The sequence below is a fragment of the Gobio gobio genome (genome assembly GCF_949357685.1).
Source record: "Gobio gobio genome assembly, chromosome: 2".
NCBI classification, from domain to species: Eukaryota; Metazoa; Chordata; class Actinopteri; order Cypriniformes; family Gobionidae; genus Gobio; species Gobio gobio.
The window spans coordinates 44827492-44846800 of NC_137098.1; the positions used below are offsets into that span (position 1 = coordinate 44827492).

General features: G+C 37.3%; 1 protein-coding gene across 15 annotated transcripts in view; it reads left to right on the forward strand.

Moving 5' to 3' along the window:
* Nucleotides 1-19242, forward strand: part of madd (MAP-kinase activating death domain) — a 72198-nt gene extending 52956 nt beyond the window's left edge. For 5 of the 15 annotated variants that reach the window (XM_079810479.1, XM_079810489.1, XM_079810487.1 and 2 more), the window contains 15 exons: nucleotides 410-466; nucleotides 2123-2223; nucleotides 2342-2425; nucleotides 4814-4972; nucleotides 5351-5468; nucleotides 6674-6794; nucleotides 7128-7233; nucleotides 8399-8509; nucleotides 8614-8721; nucleotides 8835-8999; nucleotides 9143-9215; nucleotides 9679-9785; nucleotides 12539-12608; nucleotides 14496-14542; nucleotides 17006-19242. In XM_079810479.1, the coding sequence (XP_079666605.1) occupies nucleotides 410-466; nucleotides 2123-2223; nucleotides 2342-2425; nucleotides 4814-4972; nucleotides 5351-5468; nucleotides 6674-6794; nucleotides 7128-7233; nucleotides 8399-8509; nucleotides 8614-8721; nucleotides 8835-8999; nucleotides 9143-9215; nucleotides 9679-9785; nucleotides 12539-12608; nucleotides 14496-14542; nucleotides 17006-17119 (1541 nt within the window). In that variant the 3' untranslated portion in view covers nucleotides 17120-19242. The remainder of the gene's footprint in view (nucleotides 1-409; nucleotides 467-2122; nucleotides 2224-2341; nucleotides 2426-4813; nucleotides 4973-5350; nucleotides 5469-6673; nucleotides 6795-7127; nucleotides 7234-8398; nucleotides 8510-8613; nucleotides 8722-8834; nucleotides 9000-9142; nucleotides 9216-9678; nucleotides 9786-12538; nucleotides 12609-14495; nucleotides 14543-17005) is intronic. The other 10 variants (XM_079810493.1, XM_079810488.1, XM_079810491.1 and 7 more) reach the window with 6 other exon arrangements.
* Nucleotides 19243-19309: the final 67 nt, after the last annotated feature.

Sequence of the window (19309 nt, forward strand, 5' to 3'; positions counted from 1 at the left end):
CACCCTCACCTTGGAGAGCCATTGCCCATTATGGATGACAAGAATGGGGAAAGAAAACCACGATATGAGGCTGATTTTGTGTGAAATCCATCATTTTGGCTCTTCAGGAACAGGGTGGCATAGCTTAGGATGTTTTGTAATGGGACCCCCACTAGCTTTAAATGATTGGATGGTTTTATATGACATCAGATCCTTCATTTAGCTTGCAAATGGCTGTGTGAACATTGCAAAACATCCTTGTTTTGGAACATGCAACTTTGCACTTGATCAGTTTTATTTATTGTTTTTTTTTATTATAATTTTTCTCTCTAAAAAAAAAAAGAAGCTCATCCTCCATATCTGACAATTCAACCGGCTCTCTGATTCTCTCTCTGTCTTTCTCTCCTTGCTTGCAATGCATCTTGGGTAGAATTGTGGAGCAAGCACCAGGATAACAGAAAGCAAAAAGCTTTGGAAAAAGAACAGAGTAAGATCACTTCCCTAAGCACCCAATTAGACTTTCCTTTGCAGAACTGCAAAACAGGGACTCTGTCCTTCTACCTGCACCAGTCCTCTTCCCTTAAACCACTTTCTATTGTGGGTAGAAACAGAATCTGCCCCCAAATATTCAACTACTTCTCAAAAAGCCCATTTAGACATGTGGCCCAAACATTTGGTCAAGGAATTGCATTTATTTAAAAGGAGTAAGGTATATAGATACAAAGTTAAAATGGCAATCCATCCTAAACTAATGTTGAGGTATAAAATAAGCCCTGTACGCATACAGAATTAGATTATATTGAAATGAAATCAGAATTTGGGCCAGTATTTCTAAGTGTGCAAATCTGACTCTTGACTAGGGATGTGCATTTTGGTTATTTTGACTGCTTGAGTACTTGAAAGATATTGAGTACTTGTGTCAAAAGGCCTTTTTTACAATTATATTGTATTTTTTAGCGCCTCACGCCATGAGGGGAGTGCTTTTTTGTTTCATTTAAAATGGTTATTTTAAAAAATGCATTGCAAGACCCCAGCGCTAGAATGCGTTCCTGCGTATACACAGTGTTCTAAGTGCCGTTGCTCATGCGTGCTGAAAGTCAAGTCTGTGTATATAGGTGCCTTCCAATCAAAGAAATCGGACCACAAGGTACCACCGGATATTCTATTGTAACTAATCACAAACTTATCATGATTGATCAATGCTATCACTTCCCAGTACTCAGGTATTAATGCCCATTCCTACTCTTGACTGGTTTGCTCTGTTTTTGACTTAGCAACTTAACATTTCTTTCTTTTTTTGAGTGTGATGGAGTAGATTTATATCACAAGTACTTCGATTTTTTTTTTTACTTTGAGTTCCTACATTTAGTTTATATTTAATTCTTATCAGGTGGTGTAAATAAATGATAATCAGGTTATTTTTGAGTAGATTTGTAGTTCTTTTTTAACAGTTACTTCTCAATGACGGTCACTGAACAAAGGCATGCATTGTCTTTGGTTTTCCACCTCATTTTACTTATAGTTACTATACTTGCAACTATGAGATGTGAGAAACTACAATCATGCCAGATTTCATTTAGTTTCTTCAGTCGAGTTTTGAAAGAGATTCAAAGATCATATGCACATGCATTCTGTTTCACTTGGCAAATTTTAGAGTGGAAGATTTGGAGTACAGCTTAAGTACAATATTTTTGGTCTTGATGCCTCGTACAGCGGAATAAGTTTTGAACAAGTTGGGGTTTGCCAGCGAAATATCGGTTTCTTCATTTAAGAGTGCGCTAGTAGCATCTGAAGCTTCCTCCTGTCCGATTGGTTGACTGTGTTTGCCTGCATGTGTGACTGCTTTTGTCTGTGTGTCTGTGATATCTAGCACTACTGTGTATGAACTGATCTTGCCCACTGTCAGCTGATCTGCTTCTGTGAGTTTCCCCAATATGACCACAAGCATTATTTGTTTCTGTCTGTCTGCTCTGCATAGTCTAATGAGTGGCAGCCGGCTGAAATGGCATTATTCCCCTTGGTGATAACTTTCTTGTCGCTCTGTAGAACAGAGATGGCTTCAGCTCACTGTTAGTCATGTGACGTCCTGGAATGCAGTGCAGAGAGTTGATGAATGGAAGAGCTGATTGTATGTTTTATACAGGGGCCGATGGAGCAAAACAGCGTCTAGAAGGCGGAGACACTGATGAAAAGAAATCACAGATCAGTGCTGACAGTGGCCTCAGTGTGACGTCTGGCTCACAGGTTGGTGTTAACCTAATATCACAATATAAGTCTAATATAAATCTTTAAACTGTGTCTATTTAATTTTGCTATCATTGGCCTGTTTCATCTATGTTCTTCCTGCTCGTCCCTTCTCCAGAAGAGTGATACGGAGTCCCTGGCGAGCTCCGAGCCTCCTGCTCTGACGAGAAGCACCAGTCAGGACTCAGAGGCTAGCACAGTGGTAGGGCACGGCCAATGCAGAGACACTGCCATCCTTTCCCTTTGATACACTTCTGTGTATCCAAATTAGATGTAGTTCCCACAAACAGTTCTGTCTTACAGCTTTTACAGTCTTTCTTTCTTGCATTATAGACAAGTTTGTTACTTTCTGTTTGTGCTAATGGATAGTTCATTCAAAAATGAAAATTCTGTCATCATTTACTTACCCTCTATTCATTTCAAACTTTGATGATTACCTTTCTTCTATAGACCACAAAATGAGATTTTCGGGGGAATAGTCTCACTGACCATAAAAGTGGTCCATACTACTCATACATACAATAACACTATATTACACGTGTTCTGAATGCAAATACGATTTTCTAGAGTTGGAGTAGAGTTGGACTCAAAAAAAATTTCTGATTGCAACCGAGTCCAGCGCTGTTGGAGAAATTCGCTCTGGACAAATTATGCAAATGTCACTGGCCCGACTGTGTCAGTAGTGCATCATGTGTTTTTAAGTCTTGCCAGTTTAAACGTTCAAGCAATTTTAAATTGTTCAAGAGCAATAAGACAGGAAAGAGAATTGATTTTGGTACTTGCACTCTTGCATACACCCGAAACCCGTGGTGCAGCTTTCACGTCCTAATGTTTCTAAATTCTACACCGTCAAAAATGCCAGTCTTGGTACGTAGCGGTCTTCACGTAAACACAGTCGGTTACGTCTTAGGTGAAACTAAACCGTTGGGAACAATCGGAATCAATATTTTGGATCTGTCCATCAGGTCTTAAAGGGACAGCAGCCTAATATAGCCGACCTGCTGTTGTCTATTATTGTTACTCAAACAACAAAAGACAGAGAAAATCACTTACTGCTCTCGACTGAATAACTTTTTACTTAAATTTAAATGTAACTTTTATATGAATCAATTCATATTTATTTTACACAGTGTAGAATATGCAATGTTTTATTTTTACTTTTGATTACTTTATTAAATGTCTCTTGTATTTCATTAGTATAGAACTAACAGGGAACCATTTGGAAGAAGTAGTTCACATCAAAATGACTGCTTTTAAAAACAATTTTGATCAGGGTTTGTAAAAACGTTTTTTTTTTTAATTATTTATTTCCTTTTCTTTTATTTATTTAATTTATATACTGATTATTGCTATAGCTTTTTACTGTTACATTTTCATATGGAAATATGGTTTATGCAGGTGTGGCTTGTGTATATAGGCAGGCATGGAAGAGCCCAAATAAAATATTAATTCATTTGAAAACAGAGATTCATACAATAAACTGTATATTTAAAATGGCTTGGCTGACAAAACATATTTCCAAAAAACTTTCAGTAGACAAAAACTCCATAATTTGTTTTTGAAAGTAGTGAGTTTTGTAAGTTATTTTGATCTATGACCTTTATACACATTGCATGCCATTGGAAGGACTCACCCACACAAAATGCACAGCTGCAAAATATAGAGAAAACAGATCTGTCTTTTCAGATCCCAATACGCGGTTCCCATTCACCAAAATAACCTGGTTACGGTTGAATTTATATTGACAGATACAATCAAGTCCTGCTCTATAGTTTTTCTCATTAAAAAAGCTGTTTCACTCAGAAATGTCACTATACTGATGTCAAGTCAGCCATAACTTCCATTACATGGTGACTTGTAGTTTGCTCAGCATGATACTATTAATGAGATGATGTTAAATCAAAAACCTAAGATATTGACTTAATGATGTACATAATATTTGGTTGGACTCAGACTCAATTGGTTAAATACTCTGACTCGACTCTGACTCGAATAAGGGGGACTCAAATCCAACACTACATTTTTCTGTGAATAAATTACACACAAAGCTGTTGTGTAGTTTCAAAAGACATGGAATACAGCTCAAGCTTTGAGCTTTTGGTAATTTGGGTCATTTTCATTTTATACACTACCATTCAAAAGTTTGGGGTCAGTAATACATTTTTTTCATATACTTTTATTCAGAAAGGATGCATTACATTGATCAAAAGTGACATGTATAACATTGTATAATGTTACTAAAGATTTCTGTTTCAAATAAATGCTGTTCTTTTGAACTTTTCTTTTTCATCAAAAAATCCTGAATGTGTCACGGTTTCCACTAAAATATTAAAATAGAAAACAGTTATTTTAGATTGTAATATCTCATAAAATTGCTGTTTTTGCAGTATCTTTGTTTAAATAAATGCATTCTTGTTAAGCATAAGAGACTTCTTTCAAAAACAATCATACCAACCCCAAACTTTTGTTTTGTTTCACTGAAAAAAATCATGCCGATTTTAAGCAACATTTTTGATTTTGTAATGAACTATCCGTAAAAAACGAATCCGTAAAATCGTACTATTGCTGATCTCTGACCTTGGATCTGTAGGTGAGTAACAGCTCAGGTGAGACGCTGGGTGCGGACAGCGACCTGAGCAGCACTGCTGGAGACGGCCAGACAGGAAGACATGCTCAACATCTCAACCTGTCCCGTGGCACACTGTCCGACAGCGAGATTGAGACCAACCCTGCGACCAGCTCTGTGTTCGTGAGTATCTCTTGCATATCCATATCCTCAGGCTTAGTTTCAGTCATCCGCACTACGTCTAAACTTTCATTGTTATAATAATACACACATGTAATAAAACAGGACAATGTCAAATTAAAGGTACACTATGTAACTTTTAGTGCTGTAGCGGTTAATAAACAAAACTGCATGCGTCTTGTGGAAGAACAAGAAGACTCTGTTTATGGATATGACAAGTCACGCAGAGGTTGTCGTCCCGCCGGTGTGAATATATGAAATATATATTTTATTATTTGTTTATATACTGCTGTTAAAAAGTTGACCAAATAAATGTGTCTTTGCTGAATAAAATAATAAATTTTTTGACTCCAAACATTTGAACGTTTTTTTCTCATATAGGGCAAGACCCATAAGATGAAGCCAGGAGTGAAGGGACCTGTTGCTGTTAATAAGGGAGCACCAGCACCGCCCCTTGAGGATTTTAGCATGAGGATCTACCTGTGTGAGGGACTGCTGGGTAAGACTTAATCTTCCTTCTTATTCTATTCAGCATTCCGTTCCTTTCATTCATTTTTTTTTCTTTTCTTCTTCAATGTCCATTCTCTCTGCTTTTGTAATCAGCTCCATGTTAATTAAAAATTATAAGATATTTCCAAAGGTTATCAGTTTGCTTTTCATAATCTTAAGGTTTAACATTTGTAAAAACATGTCTGCTGTACAAAATAATCCTTTATTACTATCTAGAATCTTTATTCTGTTTTTATTCTGTAAACCATGCTTACATACTGACCACTAGAGCTGTGTAAAGTCCTCTGTGAATTTGCTCCAGACAAGTCTTTTTGTATTAACCAGCATGTGATGAATTATTAGTTTGAATATCTATGACAGCACACAGCTTTGCTTCTAACACTCTAACACTTTATTTGCCTTCTGCACTGCGGCCTCCTCTTTTTCCCTCTCTCTTTCCTTTTTCTTTTTTCTCCTCTCATTTAATGCCACAAAGGGCGAGATAAAAGCTCAGTTTGGGACCAACTGGAGGATGCTGCCATGGAAACCTTTTCTCTGAGTATGGATAAACTCTGACCTTTGACATTTTGGATGTGTGCATTTTGGGATTGTAGTATTAGACACTACATGCCTTCCCTCACATCCATACTATGACTGTGTGTTTAAGCCTTGTATGGAGCATGTTTGTTTTTTTATAAATATTTGAATGTATTGGTGTGTGCATGGTATTATTTGCATGAATGTATGGTCCATTCATGGTGGGTTTTTCCTGAAATGTCATAAGAGAATTAAAATACACAAACCAGACAGATCAGATAAGCCAATTTTATTTTGTAATTGAATGTGTTTGTGTGAAATTGAGGGGTGATAAAAGCTGCTTGAGACAATGTGAATGCTGAAACAATAAGCAGATGTATGGAGGCGTGTGTTAACTCTGTGTTAAAAATTAATTTCATAAGGTTTGAGAGCAAGCTCTATTTATTACAGCATGCTGTGCAGTTGCTTTGGCTTTGCTTGAACTATCTTTGTGGTCATTTTTGTAGGGTGTTTTTGGTGTAATAGCAAATTGTTTTAGTTTTGTGACTTTATGGTTTTGAGCATCTGATGTTTACCTTAATTAACATCCATGCTGGCATGTTGAGTTGTTGAAATGTTGTTTTATTCAAGTTAAGAGTAAAAATGTGTGTGTGTGTGTGTGTGTGTGTGTGTGTGTAGGTAAGGAGCGCTCTACTCTGTGGGATCAGGTGCAGTTCTGGGAGGATGCCTACCTGGATGCCGTAATGTTGGAGCGGGAAGGAATGGGGATGGATCAGGGACCACAAGAAATGATTGACAGGTTAGTGTGTTCTGTAAGTGCCTCCAGAAGTGTTCACACAGAATTGAAAGCAGCAAAAACAACACAAAATGGGGAAAAGGCTAGCCCAATATGAATTTCATCATTCAGAATGGTTTGATTTCAAAAGTTTACATACCTTAATGAAGGCACAATGCATACTGGTTTCTTTTTCACATGTTCCGCTCTCGGAAAAAGACAACATATTGGAATGGTTTGAATGAGCCTTAAGCTATACGTTTTTTGGTCATGCTATTCAGATTCAGATTCAAATGTAAACTGTTCTTTTGTATTTTGATTATGCTGTCCAAACATGACCGTGCTGTGGTCTCTTAGATATCTTTCTGTGGGAGATCATGACCGCAAGAGACTGGAGGACGATGAGGACAGACTACTGGCCACTCTCCTGCACAACATGATTGCCTACATGCTTATGATGAAGGTATATATAAAAACTCACTCTCATTCCTTCGCATTTACTTAAATCAACAGTTTGGGGGTAAGAAATTAATCCGTAACTTTTCAGTAGGAGTTTTGTTTTTCTTTTTTTTCTCGAGTGTCTATGTGCAAATAACGTGCCTTGTTGGCAAGCGTTATTTAGACTAGCTCTGCCGAGTAGTTCCTTCTTGGTCCACACAAGATGTGTTGTAACGTCTCCAGTGGCGTAGTCAGTAGAGCGTAAGGTTCATGAAACTAGCTTTTGACGCAATCGACCTGGGTTCGAATCCGCCTTTTGCGAGCTTGCTCTTCTCCCTTTTCCCATCACATATCACGTCGGAAAGGCATTTACTTGAAATAAAAATGAAGAAAAGTGCTTAATGACGGTTTAATAATAATAATACAAGTATTTATTGTGTAGGGTTAGGGGTAGGTGTAGGGAGGGCTTTTATTGTCCCATTAAGGTGGCATCTATGTAATAATTTTAATAAATATAATCATTTACACTCTGTTTGCATCGTGTCAATGTACAGAAATACTGAGGTTCAAATAGTATGTATCTGTCAAAATAAAGTATAAATTGCATCTAATTACTATTTACACATATTGCAAAGAACTGCTACTTTTATATGGTGTAAATAGAATTTATCACAATTTGCTCTTAGTGCCAATAGCCGCTACTATTTTTTATTTGTAAAGAAAAATACTTTTATTCATCAAGGATGCGTTTATTTGGTCAATTTGATCACTGTATAATAAAAAAGATTTTATTTAAAAAAATGCTGGGTTTTTTTTAGTTTCTTTTCATCAAAGAATCCTGAACAAAGTGTACATGTTTTCCACTAAAATATCTAGCAGCGTAATTGTTTTCAGCATGGATAATAATAATAAATGTTTCAAATTGGCAATGAATAATCACGTGACACTGAAGACTGGAGTAATGGCTGCTGAAAATTCACCCTTGCCATCACAGGAATAAAAACATTTTGAAATGAGTTCTTTTAAATTGTAATATTATTTCACAATATTACTGTTTTTACTGTATTTTTAATCAAATAAATGCAGAATTGGTGGGCATAAAAGACTTGTTTCAAAAACATGAAATATCTTACTGACCCCAAACTTTTGCTCGGTGGTGTACTCTAACTATTACTTCTCCATTTATGTAGGTCAGTAAAAATGACATCAGGAAGAAGGTACGGCGTCTAATGGGGAAATCTCACATCGGCCTCACACACAGTCAGGAGATCAATGAAGTCCTGGACCGCCTTACAAATTTGGTAAGAGCCGGTCAGATGAAGAGTTACAGCTGTTGCATGTAAGCCAGTAGCCAAACATATTATAATCAGGTGATGAGTGATTGACAGATTGTGTTTTGTTGCAGAGTGGCCGGGAGCTTTCCATCAGGCCAAGTGGCAGCCGACACATTAAGAAGCAGACATTTGTTGTGCATGCTGGGACTGATACAACTGGTGACATATTTTTCATGGAGGTATGAGTTTTGTGTGTCTGCATGCCTCCTTTTTTATTCTATTTAACTTGTCTGCATGGAAATGTTGTAACTGAGCATTCATTCCTTCTTCCCTCTTCTTTGTGTGTGTTTAGGTGTGTGACGACTGCATCGTCTTGCGCAGTAACATTGGCACAGTCTATGAGCGCTGGTGGTATGAGAAGCTAATAAATATGACTTACTGTCCCAAGACCAAAGTGTTGTGTCTGTGGAGGAGGAACGGCCAAGAGACACAGCTTAACAAGTTCTACACTAAGAAGGTGAGACGCACATCAATGTAAAGGCATACTGTAGTACACACATACACTCTCACTCTAAATTCACAGATTTTGTATTGTTTCAGTATCGTTAGTCTTAATTACGGTGCTTCACTTCTCTCTTTCTGTGTTTTTTGGGTGTTCAGTGTCGGGAACTTTACTACTGTGTTAAAGACAGCATGGAGCGTGCTGCTGCACGACAACAAAGCATCAAACCAGGTACAATGTGTGTCTATACACTACACTTCAAAAAGTTTGGGGTTGGTAAGATTTTTTCAAAGTCTTTTCAGTTGCAGTTTGTTACATTATTGCCATTTTACAATATCTGTTTTGTATTTTAATATACTTTAATATATATCTTAATATAGAAATATTTTGTAACATTATACATGTCTTTACTGTCACTTATGAACAATTTAATGTCTTTGCTGAATAAAAAGTATTATTTTAACAAATCTTACTGACCCCAAATGTTTTGCACTGGTAGTGTTAGGTCTTTGTAGATTAAATGGGCCACTTTTTGACAGTCATCTCAATAAAAGTGGCCTAATTTATCTGAATAGATTAAACATAAACATACATTTTAAACATAAAATCTTCTTGTTTGAATAAACTTTATGAAATGAGTCTTTCTCTCTCTCTTTGTCTCACTGCTATGTGCTTTTCCTCCCTATGCGTGTAGGTCCAGAGTTGGGAGGCGAGTTTCCTGTTCAGGACATGAAGACAGGGGAGGGTGGTCTCCTTCAGGTCACACTGGAAGGCATCAACCTCAAATTTATGCACAGCCAGGTAGGAGGTGCTGCCTTTATCGTAACCATGACAAAGTGCTTGCCAAATTCAGCACCAACCCTTCCTCTCATTCTCAATCCATACATTCCCCCGTTTCTCTTTTCTGCCACTTCTTGTCTGAATCCATCTCATCATCTCTCCATGTCTCTACTCCTTCCTCTCACTCTTTCTTTCTATTTGTGCCTTCCTTCCTCTGAGAAGCTTTTTGGAACAACACACTAAAAGTAATACAAATATGTGCCAAATAATTAAATACACAGTCAAATCCAAACTCTAAAATAAAAGAAAATCTGGAAGCTTTTAAACAATGTCTGGAAGTGTTGTTCCTGAAGAATGTCTAAGAGGAATAGCTGTTTTTGTTGTTGTTGTTGTTGTTGTTGTTGTTTGGCTTTATTTGCTGGATGTTTGTTTTTGGGTTGCTTAAATCACAAGCAGAGATTTATTTTTTCAAATGTCAGAACATTCCACCCGCTGTGTGTGTTAGTATGACGTGTTAATGGTCACAGTGCCCAGCTCTGGTCCTTACGGTATGTGAGTGTTGGTGTGATGTCGGTTTGTTGTGGTGTGCCAGAGGTAAGAAGTAGAACCTTGTGCAAAACATATTCAAAGCAGTAATGTACAAAATACATCGCTGGGGAGGTTTAAAGAATACTTTTCTAATTTAAAACCACTTTAGGGAGGTTTAGTTGTATACTTAACCAAGTATATAAAAATATGCTTTAAATCAGTTCTAATGGGAGACCATCATGTACTAGTTCTTAATAAACCTGATTTTATAGATGCTACTTGTGATTGTGATTAAGAGCATATGTCTTGTGATTGAGAGCATATGTCCGCCTTCTGTGACCTAATACCACTGTTCTGCGATCATTTAACCTGGTTAATTTGTCTCTTGATACGCTTCTATTCATAAAGCACATGTGTAAAGACATTTCTGTCGGATGTGTATTTCTGAACGTATTTCTAAAAAAAAAGAAAACCGTAGTTACGTAACGCTGATACTCTGGAAAAGACTGGAATGATCTAGCAAACTATGTAAACCTTAAGCGGGTCATTTATTTTCATTCTAACATACTAACTTTTTTTGCCAGGGTCTTTCTAGGTCATAGTCTTCAGATGCTGTAATGACCTAAAGGTTTGGTTCTCCAAAAAATGCAAATTCTGTCATCATTCTCTCACCCTCATGTCATTCCAAACCTGTATGACTTGCTTTCTTCTGTGCTACATTTGAAAAGATATTTTGAAGAATGTTTGTAACCTAACTGTTTAAATTCCCATTTTCTTCCATTGTATTTTTGTACATACAATGGAAGTCAACGGAAGCCCAAACAGTTTTTTATATGTTCTTCAGAAAAAGGAATGCGTACAGATTTGGAATGATGTGAGGGTGAGTAAATGATAATAGGATTTTCATTTTTGGCTGAACTATCCCTTTAATATATCATTATGACATATAGCCTCTCTGTGGTTACTTGATTACAGATTGCTACATAACTTGCCTGTATGTCCAAGACAAATGTCCCTAGGGACAAATAAAGTAATCTTGAAAGAGTTCAGCATTGTTGAAAACTCAAAAAAAGAATATATGTAGTGTAGTTGTGTGTTGTAATGGTTTTGGCACTATTCTGTTTTGGCTGTAGGCATGTGTGAGGGAGCTGGTCTTCGTTGCTGGTGGAGGAGGCATGGAGGGTAATGGGGTGGGAACACATCAGGGCTTCAAAACTAACATAAACATAATGGCAGATATTAACAGTTAATGTAAGAAGACTTTGCTCTTTCTGGATGGAATCAGCGGTTGTAGTTTAATCCTGTAAGAGTGGGCTCGTAAGCACCAGAGGGTGTTTTGTGCTCTTTTTGTCCAATAATAATCCAAACCGTTTCTCTCCCATGCTCTCTCCCCCTGCAAGGAGCGGAAGGTACACAACCTCTGCAGTCTTTGCTTTTTAGCACAACATTGTCATTTACTTTTACTTTTTCTTTCTTTTCCTTGTTCTATAGCTTTTCTGGCAGACGTCACTTTTGTTTGCTTATTTTTTTAATGTCTTTTTGTATTATTTTCTCTCTCTCATTGGTTCCTTTTTGGTCCGTCTGTGTGTCTGTTTGTCTTTTTTTTATGATGATGGAATTTTCCATGGATGTCTTTGCATGGGCCCTTTCAGCACGTAGAGGGGATCAGTGCCATGATTTTGTTCCCACTTTTAGTGCAAATGTTCACAGCTTCAGTTTCATATTAGCTCTTTAGTGCTTTAAAAATACATCTGTTATACAAGTCTCCCGTGCCTCAAGAATACGTCATACTGAATAGTGCAGACAAGGATTGTAAATACAGAGTGATTCTCTTTAAAGCAAGACTCTTGAGACTTAGGCTGTTGAATTTATTAATTTAATACAATTTCAAATATTACAAAAAATATATATATATATCTGGGCTTATTTTTACTCTCTAGAATATGAAGACCCATAATGCTGCCCAGGTGTTGAAACGTTCATGGCTCTCCATTTGCGTCACAGGCCCATGTAATTCTGTCAACATGGAAATTTCTCTTTCTGTGCAGTCATATTTTAGTTCTGATAGCTTTTCAACAGCTTGCTTATCATGTTCTTTCTCCGTTTCTCCCTAGTTTACAGTTACTAACTGTCCAGATTGTCATCTCTTCAAAAAATACTTTTTGTTTTGTTTTCTCACAAGTGTGTGATTGAGTTGGTAACAGTGTGTCCTGTTGTTTTTTTGTTTGTTTTTTGTTTGTTTTTAGGTTTTCATAGAGCTGAGTCACATTAAAAAGTGCAATACAGTGAAAGGAGTCTTTGTCCTGGAGGAGTTTGGTAATTACCCCCATTTTGATTCTAGGCCTGTACGCGACACAGCAGTAACTCAGTCACATGCAGAGCAGAGAAGTTATCACGTTCAGTAGTGTTCAATGTGGCGGTCAGAACGACGTGTGTGGGCTTCAGGAGCAGAGGTTATATATAAGACAGATATGGGACCATACTTTTAGCTGTTGCTTCATTAATGCACCGTCTGGGGATGAGATGTTACATAAAACGTAAAACCTATAAGGAGCAAGATCCTATATGCCTGCAGAATCCTGTCCCCCTTGAACAGCCATTTCATCGGCTGAGACAATGGGCTTTTTAATGGGCACTCTATTCAGGCCTAATAAGTATCAATAGAAAATCATTATGATTTATGGTGTATGACTTTGTATTATTTATCAGTCAGTTATTGTGTTATTTAATTGTGCTTGTTAATTTCCTCTTTTTCATACTCTACATGACAATGTAGTCATCCCTACATTCATTAGCAATTTAAATGATCGATTTTAGTTTTTAGTGTTATTATTTGAACAAATACTATATAATTTTAATAACATCTAGTTATTGGTTATAACATGAAAATAAGTATCACTATCTGTCGAAATCCCTGTATTATTCACATATAAAACTGTATTACCAAAGCTAAAAACATTTCCCTTTCTTTGTGTTTGCATCTTCCGTTAGCAAGATAATAGCTTAGCCTAGCGCTAACCTGTTAACGAATGCTCTATTTATTAGCTAAATCAAGATATCAAGACAACACACGGTTTTTATCAGGCATAGAGGAAGGGGTATAGAATTCTGCATGGCATCAGCAGCTTTGAGAAGTTTTTGAAGATTTAATCGATCAGCTCAGTTTTAGATTGCCGTTGTTTCCTCAGATGCATGATTTGGAGGAGGAGTCACAGTTTGCGCAGGTTCAAGAATGCGACTTTAATGTTTGCCATAGTCTTCAGAAGACTTCATAGAGTTTAGATAATAACTAAACGTGCAAAGATTGTTTAACCGTTTCTTTTGGAGATCTATATTGTGAACAGAGTTGCAGTGTATGAAACCTCTTCTGTAGCCATAAGAGTCGGCTCTAGACTGGGTTAGTGCTGTGTCTTTGTGCTTCCTTTTTGTAATCCGCCCCTCATCTTTGCTGCTATGAAAACCTTCATTCTCCAGCAGGTAAAGTGCTGTCACCTTTATCTTTTCTTCTTCTCTTCCCTAACCTGTCCTCCTCATTTAACTCTACATCTGTCATCAACTTTCATACACCCTCTTTCACCACTAATGGCTGTCGACTCCTCATCTGCACTGCACTGCCTTCATGTCAGATGTCGCTTCTCCTAAACTCGAGTTCATACACTCATGCCTGTAGTAAAAGTCATTCCAGTGATGGAAAAACCCAGCAGACTCCGGATTTCCTTCCAACTTCAACTTGCAATGAAATTCCCTCTCTTACTCTCTCTCTCTCTCTCTCTCTCTCTCTCTCTCTCTCTGATTTCTCCATCTAACCTCCACCTCTCTTACTTTATATCTTTTTTTCTCTGTCTTTCTTTCTCCTCCTCTTGAGCCTGCCTTGATTCAGTTCCCCATTGCATAAGAGTTTCTCAGCCTTGTGGGAAACGTCTACTGATGAAAAATCCTGTTCAGTCAAATGAACTCTGTAAGTTCTGCTGCAAGATTCAGAGGTATCTTGCTCCATCTGAAATGTGGCAGGACCAGATATAGATTATTAATATTCATTTGTCATGGGCCGTATATATGCCTCCCCTCTTCTCTCTCCCTCTCTCTCTCTCTTTCTATTACTCTTTCTTTCTCTCTATTTCCGCCCCTTGCCCTTGAAAAATTCATATTTGCTATTCCACTGCTGTTGAACTTTTTATTTTGTGTCTTCCACGGGATTTGCAGTTCCTGAAACTAAAGAAGTGGTGATCCATAAGTACAAGACTCCTATGGTAAGATTTTAGTAGTCATACATTAAAGTACACAGTAGGGCTGGGTATCGATACAGATTTTCAGATTTAATACGAATCACAAGCTCTTAATTCATGCATAGCAAAAAAAATAAAAATTTAACGATTGAACCTTCTACTTTGGTACTGATTCAAATGGTAACAGTTTTTTTTTTTATCATTCAAATGCTAATTATTTTAAATATTTTTGAATGATGTTAATAGGGTATTTTTTTCATGAGTAGTCAAGTCACCTTTATTTATATAGCACTTTTATACAATACAGATTGTTTCAACGCAGATTCACAGTGATAAACAGGATAATAACGAACAATGATGCAAACTTCATCAAATACAGTACAAGACTTTTTTTTCTGATGTAAAGACGATAGTGTAATCTTTATTCATCTCAATTTATTTCAGTGTTTATTCACTTCAGTTCAATAACTGTAAAGTTCATCAATTATGAAATTAGTTTAAGTCAGCTATGAGCAGTTCTACAGAAGACAATAGTTAAATTATAGTTTATTCAGCTCAAATGAGTTCAATAAGGTTGCAAAATTTGTCAATTATGAAACAGTCGAATCAACTATATAGCGGCTCTGGTGTTATCATTCAGCTCAATACAGCCAAAGTTTTGTGCTCCAATAGTGTCAGTGCAGTCAAATCGAAAATATTACTGATTATTAAGTGTCATTTAAGGTGTGTTCACACTTATAGTTCAGTTCTCTTGGTTCAGACTAAAACAAGAAAATAATACATTTAGTTCTAGTTCACTGAGCACTAATTTTTAAGGCCGAATCTGAACAAACTATACTATATAGCCTACCATATTTTCCGGACTGTAAGTCGCACTTTTTTTCATAGCTTGGCTGGTCCTGCGACTTTTAGTCAGGTGCGACTTATATATCAAAATTAATTCATACTGACTGACAAGAATAAACATTTAGCTACGTCTACAGCCGCGGGAGGGTGCTCTATGCTGCTTCTGTTGCCTACCCCTGAAAAAATTAACTGAAAACTGAAAACCTGTTAACTGAAATATTAACTTAAAGACAACTGAGAAAGACTGAACACAAACAAAATGCCCCCGAAAAAGAAAATCCTATTCTGCAAATTACAAACTGCAGGTAACGTTAGTAAAATATGCAGCCGAAAACGGTAATCGAGCAGCAGAAAGAAAGCTGAGAAACTTGTGAGGGACTGGTGAAAAGCAAAGGTTACTTTAACTGTAATGAAGAAATCAAATAAAGCTAATCGCGGCGGCGGACTGAAAACAAGATGGCCATAGCTGGAGGAACAAGTCCACAGATGGGTGTTTGAAGGCTCTGCCGGCAGAGGTTCAGCTGCGCGAGACAAACGCTGCCAGTGTGAATGCACAGCGGGCGCACGCGTCTCCATACGCACTGCTTCTGCCCTGCCAATGCTTGGTGTGCGGTGTGAAGCCGGTGTTATAGTCCAGTATAATGCGACTTATATATGTTTTTTCCTCTTCATGACGCATTTTTTGACTGATGCGACTTATACTCCGGAGCGACTTATAGTCCGGAAAATACGGTACTATAACTATACTGACACAAATTATACTATATAAAATGTATAAAGTAATCAAATGCATTAAAAATCTTCTATTTTTTTGTTGTTTGATTAGCATTAATAATGACAGGAGGTAAATTTGGATGCTGTCACTTTAAGACCGGCTGCACGAATCCATTATACTCGTGCGTTCTTTCTCAACTGATAACATTCACTTATGACATAAATGTCTGTTTACTTACATATACATGTCACTTTGACATATAGGTATGTGTAATTAACTGTTCAATTAGATGGCAAAAAGCACTCAAGTCAGTTCTCACGCACTCTATGAGCAACGGCTTCACGTGATGTCGTGCGTCTCAACAGACAGCGCTCAGAGAGCACGCACATATACTGAAATGAGTTATCTTTCGCTGCTAATTGTGCTTCAACAGTTTAAAATCACCTGTTTTTAAACCGTTAAGCTTAAAAGCGCATGCAAAAGCTTTCTTGACCGCGCAGCACAGCAACGTCACATGAGCGTAACGGTGATAGAGACGATTTTCTACTGGTTAATCGTGTCTATCGGTATATTGCCCACCCCGGATGGCAGCGTTCGTTTTAATTTAACCAAACCCCAACTTTGCAAGCCAAAGGTGACAGTGGCAAGGAACCCAAAGTCCATCAGGTTAGGTTACCTGTATATTTTTTTATTCACTAAAAAGAACAGGATTAAGGTGAGCCACCAATGAAAACTGATACAATACACTTGCTTAGAAGGAAACAACATTCTTGGGATTTTAAGAATTAATATTGAGATTGTTCTAGTGAAGAGCACAGATAACCAGGAAATCAGTATTTTTGCCCAGCCCTACAATACGTTATAAAGTGATATACTTTATTTTTTTCATGTAAATAACTCTGTGTTAACTCTTCTGTCTCAAACAGGCACATCAGATCTGTTACTCGGTGCTCTGCCTCTTCTCCTACATGGCGGCGGTCAAAGGGAAAGAGTCAGAGGGCAAGCCCAAGATGCTGTCCCCTCGTCCAATACCGAGCTAGCACATTTCTCTCCTACATTTACTTCAGCCCACTCCTGAACTCCCTGCAATACTCCTGTTCAATACAAGCTGCCACTCCTGCCACGCTCCTTTTAGGGACCTCTGTTCCTGTACCAATTCACATGTAGATGTATTCGCACATTCTACACATTTGTCCTAAAAGAAACGATCCATTCATATAATATATCTTATCATGTACCTGATATAGTATTCCAGTCCGACACTAAAATTATTCATTCTCATAGTATGGACCAACCAGAATAAGAACAGACTTTGACTACTATTGGTTGGCGGCCTCACATTTATACACTTTTATTTATTGCAATCAAAGGCATTTGGTTGCATGCAGGTCCCATGCGCGGCTCATGCAGAGGTCAGGCTCTTCAACCCCCTCTGATATCAGTCAACAGGCTGTGTATTTAATATTTATGTGCTAAGTTGTACTGTAAATTCCAGTCTGTTCTGTCTGTGATGGGTGAAATGTTCAAGTCTTTGCAATCTTGCGCTGCCACGTATGAGGGGTTTGCCTTAACCGTCCGCGACGGAGCAGCTGTCCCATTCGTAAATGTTCCTTTCGCCCTCCTCCACCTGCTGTAAGTGGTCTAAGGTCTGTGTATCTCTTTAGCTCTTGCCACGTGAGGCTCAAACTACTGTGCTATTTCTGCTGTAAAGTTCCCTGTCTGTGAACTGCTGTGTTAAATTGCATGTCACTTAAAAGAAAAATGAATATTTAAAAAAGGAAGAAATCTGTACATCCCTGAAGCAATGCTGAAAAAGCTACGAAAATGTTTATGAAAAACTGTAGTATGGTTTCTAGATGTGCAATACTATCACTAGTGCGTACAAGTCCACGTCCAAGAACAAGTCCAATCTCATCCACAGTCCATCCACTGTCCTCCAGTGTTCATAATGAGGTGAAAGGCATCGCTTCTGTTTTCTGTGTGTTTGTCGCTGATTTTTGACGCGGCAATAAAAAAGGCATTATTGATCTAGAAGACATCTCCATTTGGAGGTTATTTGAAAAGTGATGGAAAAGTCTTGTCCAAAATGTCCTGTTTGAAGTGTCCTCTTCCTGCTTGTCTGTGTGTGATTGTGTGTGTTTTTGTTAGAAACACAGATAGCAAAGAGAGTGTGTCTGTTCTTCGAGGTGCAGATTGTCTCTGATCATCTCTTCTTGACTACTAGATTGGGTAGTGCAGCTATCACATTTACATATTTTAATATTCTTTTATGTTTTGCTGACATTTTTAATCATTTACATGTATGAATGTCCATGCGAAAAGGCTGTTTTTTTGCGTCTCCATTCAATTATGTTGTTGTATGCAGACTGTAAATGGACTTGAAAAGCCCACCTGGTTTAGAGATGTAAATAGCACAAAACTGATTTCCCAACGTCTCCCAAAACAGAAGTTTTGAGTTGGACAGTGTATCAGGTCTGTTGTTTGAAAGTGTGAGAGATACAGTTGCACATTATTTGGGCTTTCATTTTAGTCTGTGTTGTTTAGAACAAGAGGGAAATGAAAGAATAAAGATATGGATGTAAATATTTCAGCATTTAAAAATATTTATAGAACCTGTACAGCTTTCGCAATATGAAAATAAAATATGTCCAACCCAAATCTGTGGCTGCAGGTAATTTGACTACGTGAAATACAGTTGTTATACAGCCGATGGCAGCATCACATATACATTTTTTTATTAGTGGATATTTGCATCCTAGAATTGATTTTCAGGAGCATTGACATTTTTAGTTTTAACCATATTGTTTATGAAGAAAAAAAGTCTGCCAAATACTTTAATTGACTAACTAGAAAATCAACATCAAACACAAATGTAATGTTATCATAAAATAAATGCTGATAGAATCATAATTTAATAACCGTTTTACATTTTGGAGTTTAGTTTCAACTGTTTTTTTGGGGGGGGGGGCTGCCACTAACGACTATTTTTATATCTAAATTAGAGAGACTAATTTATCACAATTTTCAACAATTTTACTTAAAAACATTGAATTTAACTTGCAACTTTGGCATTCAGTAGTGTACTATAAAAAAGTATAAACGTAAACAAGCCCTTGACAAAAATGTAAAGCTAAAAGAGTAAAAAAGGTACAAATTTGAAAACCAACATAAAAAAAAAAAAGAATATCAGCAAATACTTTTTATATAGTGCTGTCATTTTTAAAGTACCG